Source organism: Bos javanicus, chromosome 16 (assembly GCF_032452875.1).
Source record: "Bos javanicus breed banteng chromosome 16, ARS-OSU_banteng_1.0, whole genome shotgun sequence".
NCBI classification, from domain to species: Eukaryota; Metazoa; Chordata; class Mammalia; order Artiodactyla; family Bovidae; genus Bos; species Bos javanicus.
Genome location: NC_083883.1, coordinates 24,082,944 through 24,106,027, shown reverse-complemented (window position 1 = coordinate 24,106,027; position 23,084 = coordinate 24,082,944). Strand labels below are relative to the sequence as shown.

At 41.9% G+C, this 23,084-nt stretch overlaps 1 protein-coding gene across 3 annotated transcripts in view; it reads left to right on the top strand.

Annotated features, from left to right (window-relative positions):
• Positions 1-13,908, top strand: part of SLC30A10 (solute carrier family 30 member 10) — a 39,969-nt gene extending 26,061 nt beyond the window's left edge. For all 3 annotated transcript variants that reach the window (XM_061382224.1, XM_061382222.1, XM_061382223.1), the window contains exons 3-4: positions 5,491-5,730; positions 8,096-13,908. In XM_061382224.1, coding sequence (XP_061238208.1) covers positions 5,491-5,730; positions 8,096-8,595 — 740 coding nt within the window. In that variant the 3' untranslated portion in view covers positions 8,596-13,908. The remainder of the gene's footprint in view (positions 1-5,490; positions 5,731-8,095) is intronic.
• Positions 13,909-23,084: the final 9,176 nt, after the last annotated feature.

Here is a 23,084-nt window from a genome sequence, read left to right as displayed (position 1 = left end):
CTTCTCCAGTGTCCACAGTCCACTGAATGGTTACATTTCTGACATTTTAGTCACTGCTTTAGAAAGCAAGACTGTCCTTCCCAGACACTCAGGGGAACAAACAGCTGATGTGAAGTCTTGTGAACAAAAACCATTTCTCTTTTTTTAACTTAAAAATTTTACTCAAGTGTAATATACATACTCAGAAGTACATATATCATAAATATGCAATCAGTGGATTTTAGTGAACTGAACACTTCCATGTACAACACCCAGATCAAGAAATAGAAGATACCATCACCCCAGGGCTCCCCCCCTCCACCCGCCCCGCATGCTCCTGTCTAGTCACTAGCCACCCTCCCAGGTCACCACTATTCTGACTTGTAACAGCATGGATTCATTGTACTTGCGTTTGTACTTTATATGAATGGAATCTTATAGTTGGTACAATTTTTGCCCAGCTTCTTCTACTCAACATTACATTGAGGAGATTCATCCATATTGTTGAAGGTTGTCCTAGATCATTCATTTTCATTATAATGTTCCACTGTGTGAATATTCCACCTTGTAGTTATCCATTCTTGGTTAATGGACATTTAGGTAACTTTCTGGTTTTGATTTCTGAGAATAGCATGGCAAAAGCCATTTCTTGATTTTCTTATTTCCATGGAATAAAAAATGCCTTCTAAAAAACACACCCCATCTTCTGCTGCAAAGCACAGCAGAAGCACATTTCTTTAAAATTCTCATCAGAGAAACAAGTGCCCTTTGTTGTGGTTGATTTTATTTGTTAGGCTCAAACATGATCCATTAAGAAAAACTGCAACAGGGTATCAGAAAGACAATTAACCCTTTTTATTTCAGTATAAATATAAATGGGTGAATAACAATCTTGACATCTTTTGAAAAGAAATCTCCTGGGATGAAGTATTTCTTTTATTTTCTTTTTAATTAGAGTATAATTGCTTTACAATGTTGTGTTGACTTCTGCTGTACAACGTGAAACAGCTGTTATGTATACATATATCCCCTCTCTCTTGAGGAGGTGTTTCTTTTTAATTCTTGTGGGTTTTTTTTTTTAACCCATTAAGAAAGATCTCCCATCCTTCCTCAGCACTTGATAATGCCCAGTGCTAAGGTACTATGTTTCCAGTTATTCAATAAATTCAGTACCACTGATACATGCTGGGACACACATTAACTTATATCAAGTTTCCAGGCTATATGCCAGTGTTTTGGTTTTGTTTTTATCTTAAGACAGCAAGCCAGGGCTAAGGGTCCTCGCTTTTGCAGAGCTACCTGTGAGCACCGTGACCTAATCAGGTGACTGGGTGTCTCCTGGTGGCAATCTTTGCCTCTCAGACAGTACTTACTGCCTGATCTATCTTTCTGAATCACAGATGAGGTCTCAGCAGAATCTGCTCTGAAACCTTCATTGCATCCAGAATGAGGCCCTGACACTGCAGACATTCAAGGACTTGCTGTTCTAGTGCCAATGCTCCTTTCTAGACATTTCTGTCCTTCTGTTCACTCATTTACTGCCTCACCCTTACCCTTTAACAGTCTCCCTGACTTCCCCACTGTTACCGACTGGGGTTCTTGGCCTCCTTAATCAATAAAAATTGACTAGAGGCCAGACAAGAAAGTCAAGGGTGCTCAGCAACTGCAGGCACTCCGATAATCTACTGTTGTTTAGTTGCTCAGTCATGTCTGACTCTTGCGGCCCCACAGCTATAGTCTGCCAGGCCCCTCTGTCCATGGAATTTTCCAGGCAACAATACTGGAGTGGGTTGCCATTTCCTCCTCCAGGGGATCTTCTGGACCCAGGAATCGAACCCACCCCTCCTGCGTTTTTGGGGTTGCGGGTGAGTGAGAACAGGTAACAGTTTAGCTGTTTCCCTATATGGGGTGAAGGTGGGGGTCAGCCGGGATTGGGTTGGAGAATTGGCTTACTTAGGTGGTTTGCCCACCCCTTTGGTAGTGACGTGTGCGTGGAGGGCATTCTCAGTTCCCTGCTTTTGCTCCAGGCTCTTCAAAAGTGGAAGTTGGGCTTTTTGGTCTTTTTGTATCTTGAGTGAGTGAAGTCGCTCAGTCGTGTCTGACTCTTTGAGACCCCATGGAGTGTAGCCCACCAGGCTCCTCCATCCATGGAATTTTCTAGGCAAGAGTACTGGAGTAGGTTGCCATTTCCTTCTCCAGGGGATCTTCCGGACCCAGGGATCGGACCCGGGTCTCCCACATTGCAGGCAGACGCTTTACCGTCTGAGCCACCAGGGAATCCTTACTGTTCATAATATGCCCCAACTGCCCATACACCCAGCTATTTTTAGTCCCTTATAGTTTCTTTGTATTTTGTTGCTGGAGGAGGCCTTTGTCCAGTTGCAAGCACTGCAACAAAGGGTCCCAGGTTTCAGGGCCCAGGTCACTCGTGGAGCGGGTGAGGAATGTGCTTAGCAGAGAGGTCTGGTTTGAGTTCCGTCTCTGCCTTTAACTAGCTGGGTGACCTTGGGCAAGCAAAGTATCCTCTTTGAGTTTCAGTTTCCTTATCTATGTAAGGGAGATAATAGCAGTGTGAACATCGCTGTGTTATTGCGAGAGATACATGCTGGTCGGAACAGCACGGAGGATTCCCTTAACCAGTTGCCTCCCCATCAGTTCAGTGCGCTTACTTCTCAGTGGGTTTCCGGATGTTGTTTCACGGCCTCTTCAGAGCTAGCCTCTTTGGGAAGAGAGGCTGACGTTATTACCATCCCTAGTTCACCAGTGAGAATCTTGCTGCTGTAAGAGGTTGATGTTCACAAGGTCCGTGAGTCATAGAGAGAGAGACCGTCAGGTCTGTCTCTCACGTTGCCTCACAAGTCTTCATCTGCAGCCTCGTTCCAGTTCTGAGCTTGGAACACATTCCGGCTGTTTCCCTGCCTGGGACATCATTGCCTTTTGAAGTCTGCCTCCTCTTTGGAGGCTTGAGAACCCTTTCCTGAAGCTTGAGAACCGTCTCTTGAGACCCCTTTCCTGAGATTTCCCATCACAGGGAATAGTCTTCCCTCTAGAAGTTACTGACCTACTTATCTCAGAATCCTGCCAGTGGACTGTGGTCCCCAGAAGATAAAGACCATTTCTGCGTGGGAGGCCAGAAAACACACCGCAGTGACCAGTCTCAGGAATTTAGTGACATGATGCTGTAAGCAGTTTTTCAAACAGGTCATGATAGTTTGGGTCATAAAATCAATTTAGTAGAGTATGATCATCATTTAGAAAATAAACTAGAATTGAATGAAATAGAAAAATAGTAATGAATCCTGTATAAGGACAGGTTTTTGGTTTTTCCAGAAATATTTCTTTCACTGTACGTTTATGCCTGGGCTAGGATGCAAAATAGGGTCCTTACTGTGGATTATGTGAAAAATAAGTTTGAACATTTTTTTCTTAGGAGCTAGTAGTGGGACTTCTCAGAAGGAGAACCTGAAACTGGAATTTGGGACTTAGATGGGGCAGGATATGTAATGATTCTCTAGTCAGACTATGCAGACTTATTTCCCCACTCAAACATGTTTTAGCTGTGTGATCTTGGATAAGTCACTTAGCTACTCTGTGCTTCAGTTTCCTCATTTGTAAAACGGAGAGACTAACCACTTCAGAGAGTCCTCAAAAGCACTCAGTGTATAAATATCAATACATGTAACATACAACAATGTCTGGCGCATATATCTTGGCTGTCATTACAGTTATTCTTACTAAGAGGCAGAAGTTACTTTGTATTGTGGGAGTTCTGACTAATCAACCAGAAAATACTTTTTAAGTGTCTAGATGGTATACCTCCAGTGCTAAATAAACAAAGGAAATTTAGGGTACAACCCTCACCCTTATGTTACTTATAGTCTAAATGAAGAGTGAAAAAGAGAAGGACAGTCTCAGGCAGTGAAAATGATGTTGAGTGCATAAAGGCAATAATTGGTCTTCATATTTTTATGGTAGTGTTTGGTACTGCCCTGGGGAAGGTTAAAGCTTTGATCTTCAGTTTCTTCTCGAGACCAATTCTTGGGAACATTTTGAGATTGTCTTGGTGGCTGAGGACAAGGACTGGGAAGTAAGACACTCCTGTGGGGGTGGGGTGGACAGAGTGGGCACAGAATTTAAAAATCGGACTGTTTAATGTATTTATTGAATCAGGATCCTATTGCCACTAGTAGATACTCAGCCTGGAGGAGATGTGGAGATTCCTTTTATTCTTGTGCTTCTTTGGTTGGGGGAAGTTGCCACAATTTACATTTGGTATGTTTTCAAAATGCCATTTGACACCATGATGCTACTCAGAAGTTGCCAAGAGGAAGAGTTAGCCTCTTCTAAGTGGAACGATTCAGTCGCAGCCATGAGTGAGTTTGTTAGTATTTTAGATCATTATTAATTCTATTGAGTGAATCTGGGATACCTGGAGAGACAGAGCAGATCTTTCTTAGTTCATATGCTTTCTTCTAGAGAAGCGCTTTGAAATTTTTATCTGCATTTGAATCACCTGGGGAATCTTATTAAAATGCAGAATTGGACTCAAAAGATTGGAAGTGGGGCCTGAGATTCTGTATGTCTCACGAGCTTCTAGGTGATACTGGAGCTGCGAACCATACTTTGAAGAGAGAGATTCTGATGTACAGAAAGTTAAAAAAAAGACACAAAAACAAAAAATGTTATGTTTATACTGTATAATCCTTCTGACAAATCTTCACCTAATTCACTAAATCCCAATTTAGTCTGGGCTTCCTCGATGGCTCAGACAGTAAAGAATCCACCTGCAATGTGGGAGACCTGGGCTCAATCCCTGGGTTGGGAAGATCCTCTGGAGGAGAGTATGGCAACCTACTCTGGTATTCTTGTCTGGAGAATTCCCATGGACAGAGGTGCCTGGCAGGCTATAGTTCATGGGATCGCAAAGAGTCAGATAGGACTGAATGACTAAGCACAGTTTATTTAGTCTATGTCCAACAAATGACTGGACATTTAGATCTTCTTTGCTGGGATGACATGTTTTCTATATCATAATTAAAGCTTTTCAAAGTGGTTCCCTTAAGTAAAGGCAACCTCAATTTTTGCTATTATCTGTAGAATTTAAATGTTATTTTATTGAGACAAAGAGTTCTTTAGTGGGAACATTCCAGAGGATCTCTTACACCAAATGCAGTTTAAGTAACCACAGGCTAAGTGAAAAGTAGGCAAATATATTTCGGGAAGGGAATGTGGCAGTTTGAACTAGCCCAGTCCATCTTCCTGCAGGCGTTTGCAGCTCAGAATCTTCTTAGGCTATTCCGGGTTCTCTGGGTCATGGGATGGTGGTCTGGGGTTTTGTTTTTCTGTGATGCAATGGTCATTGTTTTTGCTTTCTAATCCAGCCTGCTGTTCTAACAGAACAGAAAAAAAGTAGCAACAGGTATTCATGGAGCTGGGAAGCCAAGTCACTGAGTGTCATGCGGCTCCCAGACCTGGATCTGGGCTTGATTGGTCTTTCTTTCTTCCCCACAGGGGTACTTTTGCATGTGATGGGGGATGCCCTGGGGTCAGTGGTGGTGGTGATCACGGCCATCATATTCTATGTGCTTCCCCTGAAACGCGAGGACCCGTGTAACTGGCAGTGCTACATTGACCCCAGCCTGACTGTCGTCATGGTCATCATCATTTTATCATCTGCCTTCCCACTCATCAAGGAGACTGCTGCCATTCTGCTGCAGATGGTCCCCAAAGGTGTCAACATGGAAGAGCTGAGTAAGTCATGCCATTCAGATCTCAAACCGCTGCCCACTGAATGTTCTTCAGGCCAAAGCGCCAGCATTATTTCAGAGCAGTGTTTGATTTATGTATCTTGAAATACTTTAAATCACCAAGCAATTGAGACATCCTTCTATGTTTCGTAGACGACTACAGCTACTAAGATGACTCGCAGCTCCGAGAACCAGAGGTCCTTTTTAGCCCGTCATTCTCTGACTTTACCGCGAGTTTTTGAGAATGTGTTCCTTGGGCAGTCCCTATTAATATTCCTGGGATATTTATTGACTTCATGTCAAGGATTTATTCTAACTCAGATAAGGCCACTCTGCCCAGGACTTGATTTGTATTCCCCCTATTCTGAAAATATGAGTCATTCCTTCATATTCTATATCCTGCTTTCTAGTTAATTGATTTTTGTGGGCATGCAAGTCACCGTGTGTCTTAAAACACAGGCAAATGGACCATGTTTCAATCCACTCATTCAGTAGTGAAATCTGTTTCTTTGCTCTGCTCAAACAGAAGGGCAAGCTCTCACTGCAGTTTATGTGCATCTGAGAGTAACATTTTTAGAGACCTTCTAGAATGTCTAAATGGGAGCTGTCCAGATATTGGTGAGAAACTGAATTTACAGCTTTAGTTCTAGTGTTTTTAAATGGAAAGAATGTTTTTTATAGGAAAACACTTTTTTTTTAATGAATCTTTGCTATTTTTCTATCATTACTTCATCGGTGAGACCATGAACATGAACTAAAGCCTAGGCCCACTATGTGGCTGAAAATTGGAAGACCTTATTTCATGACAGCTAGCTGAAATTAGATTTGATGGGTCTTAATACACTGTATTGCCGTGGCTAGGCTTTCCCTCCAGAGGCGTGATTTACAGTGTGACTGTTCTGCATACCTAATCTTTGTGCAGTGCTGCAGGCTGGGGAGGACAGAGGTGAAGGAGGCTCTCTCCAGGGGCTTGTTTCCTCATGGAGAGAGCAAAATAAACACATACTGGGTTGACCAAAAAGTTCTTTGGGGTTCTTCCATAACATCTTGGAAAAACCTGAATGAACTTTTGGCCAACCCAATGGCAATTTGTGATATATATCCTTTTATTGCCTTTTAACAAAGTTATATATATGTATATATCCCTGGAGAAGGGAAAGGCTACCCACTCCAGTATTCTGGCCTGCAGAGTTCCATGGACCACATAGTCTATGGGGTTGCAAAGAGTTGGACATGACTGAGTGACTTTCACACACATACACATACATATGTATATATATAAAGCAGATATTAATATTAAAATTAGACTGTAATAACAATAGCAACACTTTAATGGCACTGATTACATGCTAGGTAATATTGTCCAGATGCTTTGCTTGTATTAACTCATATTAATCTTAAAATAATCCTATGAGGTACTGTGATTATCTTAATTTCCAGGTAGGGAAACTGAGGCACAGAGGGACTGGGTAAGGTCATGCAGGTCCTGCAGGTAGTAAATGACTAAACTGGAATTCAGATTATCTGGCTATAGGTTGCTTGGATTCACTGTTCAATACCATGTTTATAAATGCTAGAAAGTATGAAAAATACAGAAGAGCCTAAATAAGGAAATAGAAATCTCTCATAATCCTACCACCCAGAAATTAACACTCAGTATTTTTGTGTCAGTCATTCACTGAAACAAGACTTTATCTGCCTAAGAATTTTTGTATGTGTATATACACCATTTAATTAAAAAAAGGGGAAAAGATCATGCCACATATACAGTCCAGCTATTGGCTTTTTCATTTAAAAATACCTTATATACCTTTCCTCATAGCCTTAAATATGCAGTTTGCTTTTTCACAGCTATGTCATCACCTGTCACATAATTGACTGTTTCCTTGTTGTTTCCATTTTTTTTCATTAACACAAAAAGTATTGCCCAAAGTATTCTCATATGTAAATATTTGGTTGTTTCCTTTTGGTTAATTTCCTAGTATTAGAATTGCTGCTAAAAGTTTTTGTTCTATATTGCCAAATCCCCTTTAAAAAAAGGCATCCTATTTTATATTCCTATGCCAATCCATCAGAGCACTTAATGCCTTGTACACTCAACAACCTGGGCATTTTGGGAGGGCTGTTGTGAATCTTATTTTCTTCAATTGCCTTTTATGGGCTAACCCTGTATGTTAGAGGAACTCAGAGAGGAAGAAGAAGATTATGGGAAAATGTGCTCGTATAGGTACAGCTGTTTTCCTTTCTTTATTCTTAATAATGACATCATTCTGGTGAGAAGGCATACAGGGACCCTACCTGTCCCACGGTGGTTCCATGTTCCAATTACAGCCCTCACCTTGGCTATTGTTTTCTCTTCCTTATTCTAGTGAGTAAGCTCTCTGCTGTGCCTGGAATTAGCAGTCTCCATGAAGTCCACATCTGGGAGCTTATAAGTGGGAAGATCATTGCCACTCTGCACATCAAGTGTCAGCAGGATGGGGGAGATCAGGATGCCAGCAGAAAAATTCGAGAAATCTTCCACAACGCCGGAATTCACAGTGTGACCATCCAGTTTGAGAAGGCAGACCTGAAGGAGCCCCTGGAGCAGAAGGACTTGCAGCTGCTCTGCAGCTCCCCTTGCATCGCCAAGAGCTGTGCCAAGAAGCTGTGCTGTCCCCCTGGGGCCCTGCCACTGGCCCATGTCAATGGCTGTGCGGAGCACAATGGCTGTCCCCCTCTAGACATGTCCCAGGGTGATGTCCTCCGTAGACGACAGACCACCGAAGTGGCTATTGAAGTATCTTTGGAAGGTTGTCTGACTGACCACGGACAAGCTCTTGGCAAACCTCAGGAGGACTCACGTTATGTCAACAGCACACATTTTTAATCTGGTGCCCACATCAGTAAGACTATATAGACGAGGCACTTTGGAACCACTCGCTTGGCTTGTGGGAAGAACTTTGTGGGCTGTAGGCACTGACCAGTGAGCACGCTCTGTGTTCCGTAAGCAGCTGGTGGTTTGAGATGCTAGTTGAACTGGTCTGTTAATTGTTATGTGACTGAGAACTCCTTTACATTATCCTGGGTGTTTCATGCTGCTCTTCAACAGTTTTGTTTGAACATTTATTTTCCGAAGCAAATGCGCTAGTGTACACATCAGGGACATTGAAAGCTGGGACTCTGATCGTGGACGCAGGATTCAAAGTAGCTTTTTGTTTTAAATTGACTAGAACTTCTAGCTGACTCTCAGGTGAGCTCATAGCCAAGTACGTCAAAAAAACTCAAGAACCATAACAGCTATATTCTTTTCCATTCCACTGGGTGACCATAAAAGAGAAAAGTTAGGTAATCCTATCATGGCAGAAGTTTTTTTTTTTTCTTTGACTCATTTTTTAATGAATGTAAAATGAATACCTGGTAAGATAGAAAATATTCTCAGAACATTAGAGGATGTTGAGTTTACTGAGGATGTGGAAAGGCAGGAAGAAAATGCATTTTGATGATTTCTTCATTTCAGGAAGTGGTGAGAAAAAGACTTTCTGCTGTGAACTACAACTATTCAGTTCAGTTGAGTTAAGTCTCTCAGTTGTGTCCGACTCTTTGTGACCCCATGGACTGCAGCACGCCAGGCCTCCCTGTCCATCACCAACTCCCGGAGCCTGCTCAAACTTATGTCCATCGAGTCAGTGATGCCATCCAACCATCTCATCCTCTGTCATCCCCTAATCTTCCTGCCTTCAATCTTTCCCAACATCAAGGTCTTTTCCAATGAGTCAGTTCTTCGCATCAGGTGGCCAAAGTATTGGAGCTTCAGCTTCACATCAGTCCTTCCAATGAATATTCGGGACTGATTTCTTTTAGGATTGACTGGTTTGATCTCCTTGCAGTCCAAAGGACTCTCAAGAGTCTTCTCCAACACCACAGTTCAAAAGCATCAGTTATTTGGCACTCAGCTTTCTTCATGGTCCAACTCTCACATCCATACATGACTACTGGAAAAACCATAGCTTTGACTAGATGGACCTTTGTCAGCACAGTAATATCTCTGCCTTTTAATATGCTGTCCAGGTGTGTCATAGCTTTTCTTCCAAGGATCAAGTATCTTTTAATTTTATCCACCACCTGCAGTGATTTTGGAGCCCAAGAAAATAAACTACAACTATAGGTTGCTTCAAATGTTTAAGAATACAAGATGCTTGTGTTTTTCACTTGGAAGTATGGGAATATCTCTACTTCTTTAAGTATGACACAGTACTTAAATACTGTCTTTTAGAGTCAGTCCAGTTGGGACTGATATCATTTATTGCTTGTTAATGATTTGCTTATTTACCCAAATTTCCCTTGTGTTTTCTTTTATATGATCACATTGATCTATGTAGCATTTACCAGGAGAAAATGAGCTTTCTCAGGATAGAAGAATGTATGACATTGAGTATGCATTCTCGCTCCCCCAAATAAGCTAGATTGACTTTCCTTTACTTAGATATATTTAAAGATATTTATTATAGTTTTCAACTAATAATTTTATTAAGAAGTGTATGTCCAAGGGAGAAACAAGCATGTCTTAAATTGCTGCCTTTAATGTGTTTCACGGAGGTTACATCTTACTTTCTCTGACCCATATTACCAAGCTTCAGATACATTTATTACAATCTGATTTGCTTGCAAAATGAACCTATATTAGTATTGGAGAAACATCTGTCACGTGTTTAACAAATTGTTTAGGCAGCAATGTTTTAATCACAACAGTCTCAAAATAGGTATAAGCAAATGGGAGGTGCCTTACTAGACAACTAGAATCTTTGATTCTAGGGTTGCAAAATTGACTGAGAAAGATCATCCCTTAGACTGTAAGCATTGAGTCTGCATGGTCTGGAATCTGCACAGTTCTCGTAAGAAGTTATGGGTTGGGACCAGAAAAGGCCCCCACATTTTTCAGCACAAACACCATTAAAAAGCTGTGTCTTAGTTTTAAATTCTAAAGCTGAAGTAAAGAAGCAACTGTGGTCAGTAGCACAGGAAATTTTTTATTCCTGTTAAATTCATTATCTGAGTTTAAATTGGTCATGAATTACATAAATATAAAAATGCATATAAAAATGCCTAAATATGTTTTTATCCCAGAAGTTTATTCAGCATATATACTTAATGGTATTATATGGAGCAGCCTGGCAGGCTGCAGTTGATAGGGTTGCAATGAGTTGGACACGATTGAAGTGACACAGCATGTACACATGCACGTAGCGTATATAGACTTAAAGCTAAAACGAGAGAAATATAAGACATTTTTATTTTTAATGTTGAAAGTATGGCATGTCCTCACACAAAATGAGGATTCTCTGTCTGTGAAACTCACCACAGTAATATGCGGATCAAATTCTCTTGTGTAAATGTTGGTTGAAATATATTGATTGGAGTCAAAGAAGAAATCTGTCTTTCACTTCCAGATTTGAAGGTCTAATTTGATTTTGTATCCTTCTGCCTTCATGAAAAAGAGGAAAATATCATTTTATCGTTTTTGTGCAGCTGGATAAAGGAATGCATATTCATTTACATCCAAATAATATTCTTTAATTAATCTCTAAAGTATTTGTCTGCAAAGGAAAAGGCTCTTAATTCCAACATAATTAAATCTAACCTCAGGAAATTATCTTGATGGACACTTATGAACATACCAAATTAGGGAATATAGTTTGGCTTGGTGTGTTTAATAATGTCCAAACAAGCTAATTAAGTGCAATATTTTTGTATTGGGTTAAGTGTTAGCATTTGCCGCCTCAGGCATCTGATGCTTGCTCTATGGTATTTTCACTTGGGTTTTACTCTCCCTTTTAGCCTACATTTAAATTCTCCCAATGCAATGCAAGAGTTTTCTTTTTCCCTTTGCATATTGGCCATGGTGCCTGATGAACAGTGGATTTAAACAACACTGTTTTTTTCTGAGATTAGAAAAATCCTGCTACCCAGTTTAGCTTTGCTGTTTGTTTAGGTTAGTTCCAGAAAAATTCCCTCTTTGTCCCTAGGAACTGAAAATAACTTTTTAAGCGTCTAAGGAATCCTTTGGGTGTCAGATCAGAACCAGCCATCAGGCCCACTAACCTGGGGACACGAGGTAACACTTAACCATTTCCTCCTATTTCTATGGAAAGAGTCCTTTCCACATTATTTCAGCACCAGTCATAGGAAATACCATGTCTGCTTTTATTTCCCAAATTTCAACTATGTTTTTGAAAATAGAGGTTGATTTTTTTCTCGTATTTGGCAACTATGAATGTTCATTGGGCTATCAGGATCCATTGTTGACAGAAAAAGAAATTATCCCTTTAATTTTTTGTTCACTAAAATAAGGAGACATTGAGGAAGAATTTAGAATGTTCTCCATACTTAGCTACTTTTTGTTTGTTTTCTTTCTTTCTTCTCTTTTTGGCAACGGAGTGGCCAGTCTCTAGTGGAGGTACATCAGGAACTGAAAAGTTCAGTTGGAAGGGGTACTTTGAATGTCAAAGAGATCACTGAGGTAGATTTGGATTATAATAAGGCAGCTGCCTTTTGAGGTAGTAAGAGGTTTGTTTTTTTTTTTTAATGCTGGATCTTAGTTTTCGGACCAGGGATCCAACCGTGCTCCCTGCATTGGGAATGCAGAGTCTTAACCACTGGACCTCCCAGGGAAGTCCCTATTAAGCTGTGCCAGTCTTGACCTTCTGAACTGGATAACTCTGTGTTGCGTGGGGCTGTCTGGTGCCTTGTAGGACTTTTTGCAGCATCCCTTGACCTCTACCCACTAGATATCAGTAACTTCCCCCGCACCCCACCCTACCGAGTTGTGACAACCAACAATGTTCCCAGACACTGTCACAGGTCCCCCAGGAAGCAGAATAGCCCCTAGTTCTGAGTCTTTGACTTAACCTAAGGGTTCTTGAGGGATATTGTGGGTGAAAGACCTTCCAGGGTCCAACAATCCTTTTAATATAATCACTCTGCAGAATTTACTCTTTAAAAAAATAATTTTAAAAGATGAGACCAAACTGTAAAAATACAGTTATCTTTACATAGGAATTTGGATATTTAAAGAAAAATACAAGTTGGCAAAAATAAAGCCTTTACCAACCTGATTGTACAGTTCAGACCATGTAACAGTGAATGAAATGCTCTCACTATTCTGTGATGATCTCTTCAACTTTTGACTATCCTCAATTTGATGGACTCACTGCTAAATGAGAAGAGCACATCAGCATGATTGATTCTTGGAGTTAATGTGCTTAATTTTCCACTGATTTTAAACCTGATATTTTTTATTATTGGTCCCTGACAAACAGCTCATCTTAGGGCTAATGACAAATTCAGGCGTTAAAAAAATTTGTTTTGTTGTTCATGACTCATTTACTCCTTTGCCAAATTATATCCATTTTTTCCCCAAGAGGACAAAATACATTTCCTGACTTATCCCAGATTTAATGTATCTTCACACTCTTGCAATTAAAGATTGTGAAAAAAGACTGGTTTAAAAGCAATGATGAAACATGACCTAGTTTGGGTTTTTATTTAAGACTGAGCAAGCACGCCTATTGTATAGCCCTGTCGCTGATAAATTGTCACCTATTTGTGCTTCTGAGTGTATTTGCATGTGATTAGCCACAGGAATAAAATAGAAATGAAGTTGTTGAATCTGGAAACTGGCTGCTCAAATGAAACTCGCATCAGCCTCTAGTCTTCACTGTCATCTGAATGTTCTTAGGAATCTGGAATTTAGCTAATGAAGATGTGTCATTTTTTAATGGAATTTTTCAGGTATTTCTTTCTGGACTTTTTTTGTTTACATGGAACTTTCTTGCATATTGCTAGGTGGATCAGTGGTCTCCTTTTGGTACGAAGCCAAGACACTGAACCTGCTCTGAATTCTGATGGGAATAATCCGGAAAGAATGTTGATTTTCAGGGGAGAATGACTCCTTCCTAGAGGTCTAAATTATGTTACAGTATTGTGGAGTTTTGTTGCTTGAAGTCTTCCTTCTGTCCTCACAGGCGATTTTGCTGAAGTATAATTGTCACATTTGGGGGAATTATTAAAACTCTAAGATATAAAGTTTCAATAACTCATTGCTAATTGCATGTGAAGTCCCCCAGGGATATATGCACAGGTGCATACCTTTAAAAGCAAAAGATGTTCGATGGTGCTGTCAATAAAAAGGTTTTAAAATAAACACAGGACTGAGCTATGTTTGTGAAAATTAGGCAGCTCAAAGTACCTGAATCATTTTGTCTTTGTCACTTACCTAAGTCCATTTCCCGCACAATAGCTTGTTGGATTGATTTCAATAATTTGGGACTAATTCTCTGTCTCCATTTCTCTGTTCTCTTCTTCACACCCCTCTGCTACCCTCCACTCTTGGCAGAAATGTCACCAATTGACCCCACTACCTTAGTTTGGTAACCTGGACTGATCTGGTTTTTTAGTGTTTGACCCTGGCCACCTGATGGGTTTGTGTAGGAGGGGAGCTCCTGTGATTTAGGGAATGGTGAGAGGCTGGGCTTTCTCGGAGAGACCTTATCGATTTGAAAATCTCTCCAGTGAATTGACTGGCAACTATATGACTGTTGAATAAGGGGAGCAGTCTCCCACTTCTTTCAATTGCTTTTATGTTATCAATCAATCAACTGATTAATCAGCATATACTTATTATAAACTATGTGCAAGTTCTTCTTGCTTCTAAGGAGGTTATAGTCTATATGTGAAGCCAAAAAAGGCAGTCCAACTTTGCGGGCTTTTAAAGAGAACTGCATTATAGTCTGGATGTCTAGGGGGTGGGGGGATCTTGGGCTGGAGGGGTTCTGGCACTCAAATGTGCACATGCTAAGCCCTGGGCAACATTTGCAAAAGGAGAGGCTTATAGAGCATTACATGACCATCGACTTGCTTCAGCTACAAGAGTCTGCAGTATGGAGCAGAGGTGAGAGTACTCAGTACTCCAGGGCTCAGGCTATAGAATCTCTGACTACTTCATTAAAGATATTTTTAAAAATTAATGTTTTGGCAGCATAGCATGTGGGATCTTAGTTCCCCAGCCAGGGATCCAACCTGTGCTCCCTTGCACTGGAATGTGGATTCTTAACCACTGGACCCTGACCCTGGAAGTCCCTCTGACCACTCCATTTAAAAGAGGACCCCACCTCTCCCTGTGTCTCTTACCCTCCTTAATGCTTTTTCATAGTACTGTCACTTAGTAACATCATATTACTTATTTATTTTCTGTCTCTCCAACTAGAATAAGGCTTTGTATAATCAACCACTGTGTTTTCCACCCTCTTTGCCAGTGCTTAGAACAGTGCCTCAGTACCTGGCACATGAATGAGTAAAGAAGTAAATACATAAATATGCGAATAAGCATCTGAATGAATGGGTTCAACACTTGGTGTTCCCAGTGGCAGGCTTTGGACAAATCATTTAGCTTCACTGCCCTTCAGTTTTCTTATCTATATGTGAGGTTAATGAGGAACGCCTGTGTCACCTTCCTGCTGCTGCTGCTGCTGCTAAGTTGCTTCAGTCGTGTCCGACTCTGTGCGACCCCAGATACGGCAGCCCACCAGGCTCCCCCATCCCTGGGATTCTCCAGGCAAGAACACTGGAGTGGGTTGCCATTTCCTTCTCCAATGCATGAAAGTGAAAAGTGAAAGTGAAGTCGCTCAGTCGTGTCTGACTCTTCGAGACCCCACGGACTGCAGTGTACTAGGCTCCTCCGTCCATGGGATTTTCCAGGCAAGAGTACTGGAGTGGGGTCCCATTGCCTTCTCCAGTTACATTCCTTACAGGGTTGTTATAGGAATCCTAGGAGATCAAGTGGGTAAGAACAGAGTTAAATGTCAGTGGATTTTATTTTGTTATGCTTTCAACTCGGGGTTCATACCCTTCCTTCTCTTGTCCCGCCTCCTCTCATCTCTGTTATCCCATTTTGTCAAACACCATTTAAAGCTAAATGGCACTAAACAGTGGTTCAATCAACATGGATAAAGGTGAAGAAGAGAGAATGAAGAGTGAAGGGCAACTGCTCAGAACATGTCTACCTGAAATTGGCCTTGGAGTAGTTCAGTGGGTAGAGAAAGAGGGAGAGAACCATACATCTGGAGAACTGAGACTTTATTCTCTAGGCAACTGGCACTGAGCTTTCACAGCAGGGAGGCTGAGGGGGGCAGATTGGGGAAACGGCAGGAACAGGATTTGGAGAAGGGATTTTATGCAGACATCTTTCCCACCATGCTCTATACTCCTCTGTGTTCAGGGTTCAAAAGGCCTGCGACCTTATCTCCTGCCCCGCCCAGGATCTTAGGCCCTGGGAGTGGTTGCTAAGGACTCCCTGGGCACGTTCTCCAGGAATCTGCAGACACTCCACATTCGCTGGGAGTTTGTCTCGGTTCTGTTTTCTTTAATGAAGTATAGTTGATTTACAGTGTTGTGTTAATTTCTGTGGAGAAGGCAGTGGCACCCCACTCCAGTACTCTTGCCTGGAAAATCCCATGGACAGAGGAGCCTGGTAGGCTGCAGTCCATGGGGTCGCTGAGGGTTGGACACGACTGAGCGACTTCACTTTCACTTTTCACTTTCATGCATTGGAGAAGGAAATGGCAACCCACTCCAGTGTTCTTGCCTGGAGAATCCCAGGGACGGGCGAGCCTGGTGGGCTTCCGTCTATGGGGTTACACAGTCAGACACGACTGAAGCGACTTAGCAGCAGCAGCAGTTAATTTCTGCAGTACAGCAAAGCGATTCAGTTATACATCCATATACACTCTTTTTTAAAATATTCTTTTCCATTATGGTTTATCATGGAATACTAAATATAGTTCCCTGTGCTATACAGTAAGGCCTTGTTGTTTATCCATTCTATATACGATAGTTAGCATCTGCTGACCCCAACCTCCCACCACATCAGTCCCCAAACCCCTCCCCCTGGCAACCTCTATGTTTGTGAATCTGCTTCTGTTTCATAGATAGGTTCGATTGTGTCATATCTGAGATTCCACATATAAGTGATATCATATGATATTTGTCTCTCTCTGACTTCACTTAGTATAATAATCTCTAGCTGCCTCCATGTTGCTGCAGATGGCATTATCTCATTCTTTTTCATGACCGAGTAGTAGTCCACCACATCTTCTTTATCCATGAGTTTATCCCAGTTCTACAGTCAGCCCTTCTGTTGGTTTTAGTGGGAGCATTCTGCCCACAATCCCCACCTCCCATGCTCCTTCCCCTGAACCAACTGGAACCTTGCTGCCGCATTTGACGCTACCTTCCCCTTCATCCTGTGTCTAACCAGTCTTCAGTTTCTGTTTCTTTCAAAGGACTCGCCACAGCCCCCCCTTTTGTATTCCTGTCCTGTTTCTTGGGTGTGACTTTATCCCTTCACACCTGAGCTGTTGGCAAAGGCGCTTGACCAGCCTCCTGGCACCTTGAACCTCTCGTGACCCTCTCGCCTTCTCTCTGCTCCAGGAGGAGGACCAGCTCCTCAGCATGTCACTGAAGCCCCTCTATCCCCTGGGCCCCTGGCAAGCTTTATCTTCGTCAGCAGACCAGAAGAGCACCAAGATAAACGAAGGAAGTTAGAGCATGAGAGGGGTGAGGGTGCTTCCTTGTGGACTAGTAAATGGAGGTCGGTATGAGTTGAGGAGTGAATATCACACAATAGCCTGCTCTGTTTAACCTAAAAAGACATTTTCACTCTTTTTGAATTTTGAATTAGGCTTGCCAAGCTATCTCCTTGCTTGCTCTCTCTTTTCTCCGATTTCTCCCTTTGCTATGTTAGTGTGTCACTTTACCCCACAGGGTGACTCCCTGTGGATGACAGACGGCCACCTTTCCATTCCTCGTGTCCTGATTCAGCAGCACACTCTGGGATGAATATATCCTGTGTAGAGGAAGTACAGCCGTAATCTCACCTATTATTATTATTTTTTTTGGTGACACAAAGGTGATGGACCTTCCTTTGTCTCATACTTGAGCCACGTGGTCACAGAGGCCATAAAAATAAGCTCCAATTTAGAGCCAAAATATTTGGCACATTATACCCATTCTTTTAGGCTTAGGGGTGCAAGTGTCACTTTTCATGGGATTTATAACCACAGGGCTGGGTGTTTTTTGCCTGTGTTTTCTCAAGGGAGGGAGGAGTAAATTCTCAGAGTGGCCAGTGGTGATAGGGGCTTGCAGCCATGATGATAATAACCAGGTCTCCTATCTGCCGCAGAAAACTGGGACCCATGCTGGGCTATGAGTGCATGACTGCAATCTGGTGGTCAAAGGTATTCAGAAAAAACAAATGTGATGCTTTTAGAGGGAGTGATGCATGAAGCTTTGCTTTATAGGTTTTGCTTTCTATCTTCAAAACTTGCACTGCTGCGGCTGCTGCTGCTGCTAAGTTGCTTCAGTCGTGTCCGACTGTGCGACTACAGAGCCCTAACTGTGGAAACATGATCTGGCCCATGGCCTGACCCAATCTAGGTTATAGAAAAGGGCTTTACAGAGAGATTTTATTATACAAATTAATGTACACTATGAAGTATAGCTTGGAGTTTGAGCATTCTGGCTCTGAAGTCTGCCTGCTATCAAAACCCTGTTCCACCAGCTGCTTAACCTCAGAAAGCACATTGTCTGTGAATTTAAAAAGTGCCCTGAGCCTCATTTTTACCATCTGTAAAAGCGGTTGTTGTTGTTCAGTTGCTAAGTCATATCCAACTCTTTGTGACCCGAGGGACTGCAGCAAGACAGGCTCCTCTGTCCTCCACTATCTTCCAAAGTTTGCTCAAATTCACGTTCACTGAGTCAGTGATGCAATCTCACCATCTCATCCTCAGTCACCCCCTTCTCTATGGGGCTTCCTGGGTGGTGCATTGGTAAAGAGTCTGACTGCCAAAGCAGGAGACGCAGGAGACTCAGGTGTGATTCCTGGCTCAGGAAGATCCCCTGGAGGAGGGCATGGCAACCCACTCCAGCATTCTTGCCTGGGAAATCCCATGGAAAGAGAAGCCTGGAGGTCTACAGTCCATGTGGTTGCAAAGAGTCGGACATGACTGAACATGCACACTCATGCACTGTAGAAGTGGAGAAAGTCATAATTCCTGCCTCATGAGATTGTTGGGAGGATTAAAGGAGATGGTGGTCCCTGTGGAGTGCCTGGCACAGGGCCCGGATCTGTAAATGCTCTTAGGAATGCTAGGCCTCCTTTAAATTACCAACTTTAATAAGTAAGGTTTCAAGATTTAGTTCTATTTTAACTCACTGTTTATAGTGGAAATGTCAAAATGTATAGTGTAGACTGACCTTGGGTGTCTGCACCCAGTTAGATCTTAAATGTCTTGAGGGCAGAGGCCAGATTCCACTATTTCACCAGAGACCCATATAGACTTGATTATATGACTGAAAAATCCCAAGGCACATTATTCCTAAGAAAGCGAAACTGACCCAATGCTGAAGGGCTGCAGTGGAATACCAGGGCCCGATTCCACAGGACCTCATCTCCCAAACAAGGCGGCATCTTCAGCAGGAACACTAGGGAGGGTCCTGGGTCCAGGTTCCATTCGAAGGCAGTGAGGACTCCCACTCCAGGTCCGTCACTGCCTTTCAGCCATAGACACACTTCAGGATAAATCGTAAGACAAATGGGTTTTAATGCTCAGTGCAGGGGGGAGAACTTCCACCATGGGGAAACAGTGAGGCGTCTTAGCAAGAGCGTGTTCACAAGGATTTGTTCCAGCACCTGGGTTGTTAGGTGATCTGGGGAAGGATTCAAGGAATTAGGGCTTTGCTGCCAGCAAAGGGGATCATTCTATCACTGGGTGTCAATACATTCTCTCTGTAAGATGGGAGGAATGAAGTCAGGCTTCAGGTTTCATTGGTAAAGAACAGCAGCCACTCATAATCCTGGGCAGGGGGAAGAATGGTATTTCTATGGCTAGCAGAGTGTTCTTGTTTTTATCTGAGCTTCAACAAGAATGCAAAGAATTTGCCTGCCAATGCAGGAGACTAGGGTTTGATCCTGGATCTTTTAGATCCAGGAGACGGGATCCAGACATCAGGGTTCGATCCCTGGGTTGGGAAGGAAGTGGCAACCCACTCCAGTATTCTTGCCTGGAGAATCCCATGGACAGAGGAGCCTGGTGGGCTACAGTCCATGGGGTTGCAAAGAGTCAGACACGACGGCATCTGAGCACACACCCAGACAGGAGTGCAGAGCGGCCTCTTGTTTGGTGCTGCTATCCTGAGAAATGATGTTCAGCAGGACACTCCTGCTTAGCTGTGAGGGCCCGGCCAGGCCTAGCAACACCAGGGCCGAGCTGTGTCAGTTCCAGAGGTTAGGGGACCTGCTTGTCTCTTTTTTGTGTTTTCAGTACTTGGTATATTTGTTGGTGCATTTTAATGAAGCAGGTGTGAGCCTTTAAATCCTGGTTAGCAGGTCCCTGAAACGCTGTATGACCCTGGACAAGTTACTTCACCTCTTGGAGCGTCAGTATCCTCCATACTTTTTGGTGAGGTGTGATACCTACTCCTATGGGAGTTGTGAAACTTAAATGAGATCCTGCGTGATCCTGGCAAAAAGTGATCCCTTTGTGATCCCATGGACTGTAGCCCGCGAGCCTCCTCTGTCTGTGGGATTCTCCAGGCAAGAATACTCGAGTGGGTTGCCACTTCCTTCCCAACCCAGGGATCGAACCCTGATGTCTTGTGTTGTGGGGTGGATACTTTACCACCTGCACCCAGCAAAGAACTGGGCTAACATTTTAAAATGTTAGTTGTTTTTATTGAGCCCCTCTATGCATATGTCTGCCTCCATGACCGCCTCATTTTAGGATGTGAATCAAATGCACTTTCTCCTTTTGTATCATTTTATTTCCTTGCATCACAGGACTATTAAAAAATCCTCCTACCCTGTTGGTGGGAATGTAAACTGGTACAGCCACTAAGGAGAATAGTACAGAGGTTTCTCAGAAAACTAAAAATAGAGCTACCATATGATCCAGCAATCCCACTCTTGGGCATACATCCAGAGAAAACATGGTTCAAAAGGATACATGCATCCCAGTGCTAATTACAGCACTATTTACAATAGCCAGGACATGGAAGCAACCTAAATGTCCATCAACAGAAAAATGGATAAAGAAGATGTTGTATATGTATATATATATATGTACACACACACAATGGAATATTACACAATCATTGAAAAGAATGAAATAATGCCATTTGCGGCAATGTGAATGCACCTAGAGATTATCATAGTAAGTGAAGTAAACCAAAGACAAATATCATATGATATTGCTTATATGCAGAGTTTAAAAAAAATGATACAAATGAACTTATTTGCAAAACAAACAGACTCACAGACTTAGAAATGAACGTCTGATTACTACTGGCAAATGGTGAGGGGAAGGGATAAATTGGAAGGTTGGGATTGACATGTACACATTGTTATATTTAAAATAGTTAATCAACAGGGACCTACTATAAAAAAGATTCTTTCTTTAAAAATCATGATCAGAAGACTTGCCAGATGCTTAAGGGTATTTCTTCCTTTGTGTTTACTGCTAGGAAATACTCTCATGTCACTGCCACCACCACTTCCACTGTTAACAAGCCCATGGTATCAAATAATCGGGCCTAGAGAGAGTCTGGCTCATGTGTGTGTCCTAACATGGGAGGTCTCATGGCTTGTGAGTGGCCAGACTATTATCAAAATGCCCAGATATCTATCTGTCAATCCTCAATACGTGAATGAATGAAAGGATGTAAATGATGAAGTGTGGTTCACCTTTCACCCCATCAAGCAGATATTTTCTTTATCCTTTGACACCAACATTCAAATGAGGTTCTGATATACAGTTTACAAGTTACTTCAGTGCTCAGTGCTTCAAGGCAAAGAATGAGCTGGGTGAGATATCTGTGGTTTCCAAGAGTCAATGGTGTCGGCCTCCTATCTCCTCCTTACAGTGTCCTGAACTTGCACTTTCTCACCCACGTGTTTCAGGCCATCAAGTTTGAAACAGATATTTTGAGCCTCAATGCTCACATCCTAAGATAGTGTCCTTTGTTATCTGGGGGTTCTTTTTTTAATTTAATTTGTTGTCCAATAGTTGATTTACAGTGTTGTATTAGTTTCTGCTGTATGCAAAGTGAATTAGTTATACGTAGACATATATCCACTCTCTTTTAGATTCTTTTCCCATATAGGTTATTACAGAGTATTGAGTAGAGTTCCTTGTGCAATACAGCAGGTCCTTATTAGTTATCTATTTTGTGTGTATGTGTGTGTGTGTGTGTGCTCATTTGTGTCCGACTCTTTGCATCCCCATGGACTGTAGCTCGCTTGGCTCCTCTGTCCATGAAGTTTTTCAGGCAAGAATACTGGAGCAGGTTGCCGTTTTTTTCTCCAAGGAATCTCCCTGACCCAAGGATTGAGTCTATGTCTCTTGCGTCTCCTGCATTGGCAGTCAGGCTCTTTACCAGCTGAGTCACACATTGACAGTGTATGTGTCAATCCCAGTCTCCCAATTTACTCCTCCCCTCCTATCCCCTGGTAACTGTACATTGTTTTCTACATCTATGACTCTGTTTCTGTTTCGTAAGTTCATTTGTATTATTTTTTTAGATTCCACATGTGAGTGATATTACACGATACTGGTCTTTTTCTAACCACTTCACTCAGTAGGACAATCTCTAGGTCTGTCAATGTTGCTGCAAATGGCCTTGTTTCATTGTTTCTCATGGCTGAGTAATACTCCATTGTGCTTAGGAACCACACCTCCTTTATCCATTCCTCTGTTGATAGACATTTAGGTTGTTTCCATGTTATTTGGGGGTTTTTGATATCTGTGTTTCTTCTTCTTCCTCAGCTCCCTTTATATGGTCTTTTTGCCTTTCTCAGAGCTGTTGTTTAAATTACTAAATTGCCACAAAACAAAATAGTGAAAATATGTATAAAGTGTTTGAAATAATCCCAAACTTCAGAGGAAAGCATGCCTAATAAAATAACTATTTCAAACTATTTTTTTTCTTTAACCTGCTTGTTATTCATTTAAAAAGTTGAAGTATAATGATTTACAATAGTGTGTTAGTTTTAGGTGTACCACAAAGTGACTTGGTTATACACACACATGCATATATAGGTATATATCTATATTCTTTTGTTATTCTTTTACATTATCATTTATTACAAGATATTGAATATAGTTTCCTGTGCTCCACAGTTAATTATTATTGTTTATTTTACATATGGTAGTGTGCATTTGTTAATTCCATGCTCTTTATCCCATTTATCATCAATTTGCTTTTTAAAACTAACAATATATTCTGCTATTTTCCCATTTAAGACATAAAGTTCCAGTCTATTTTTAT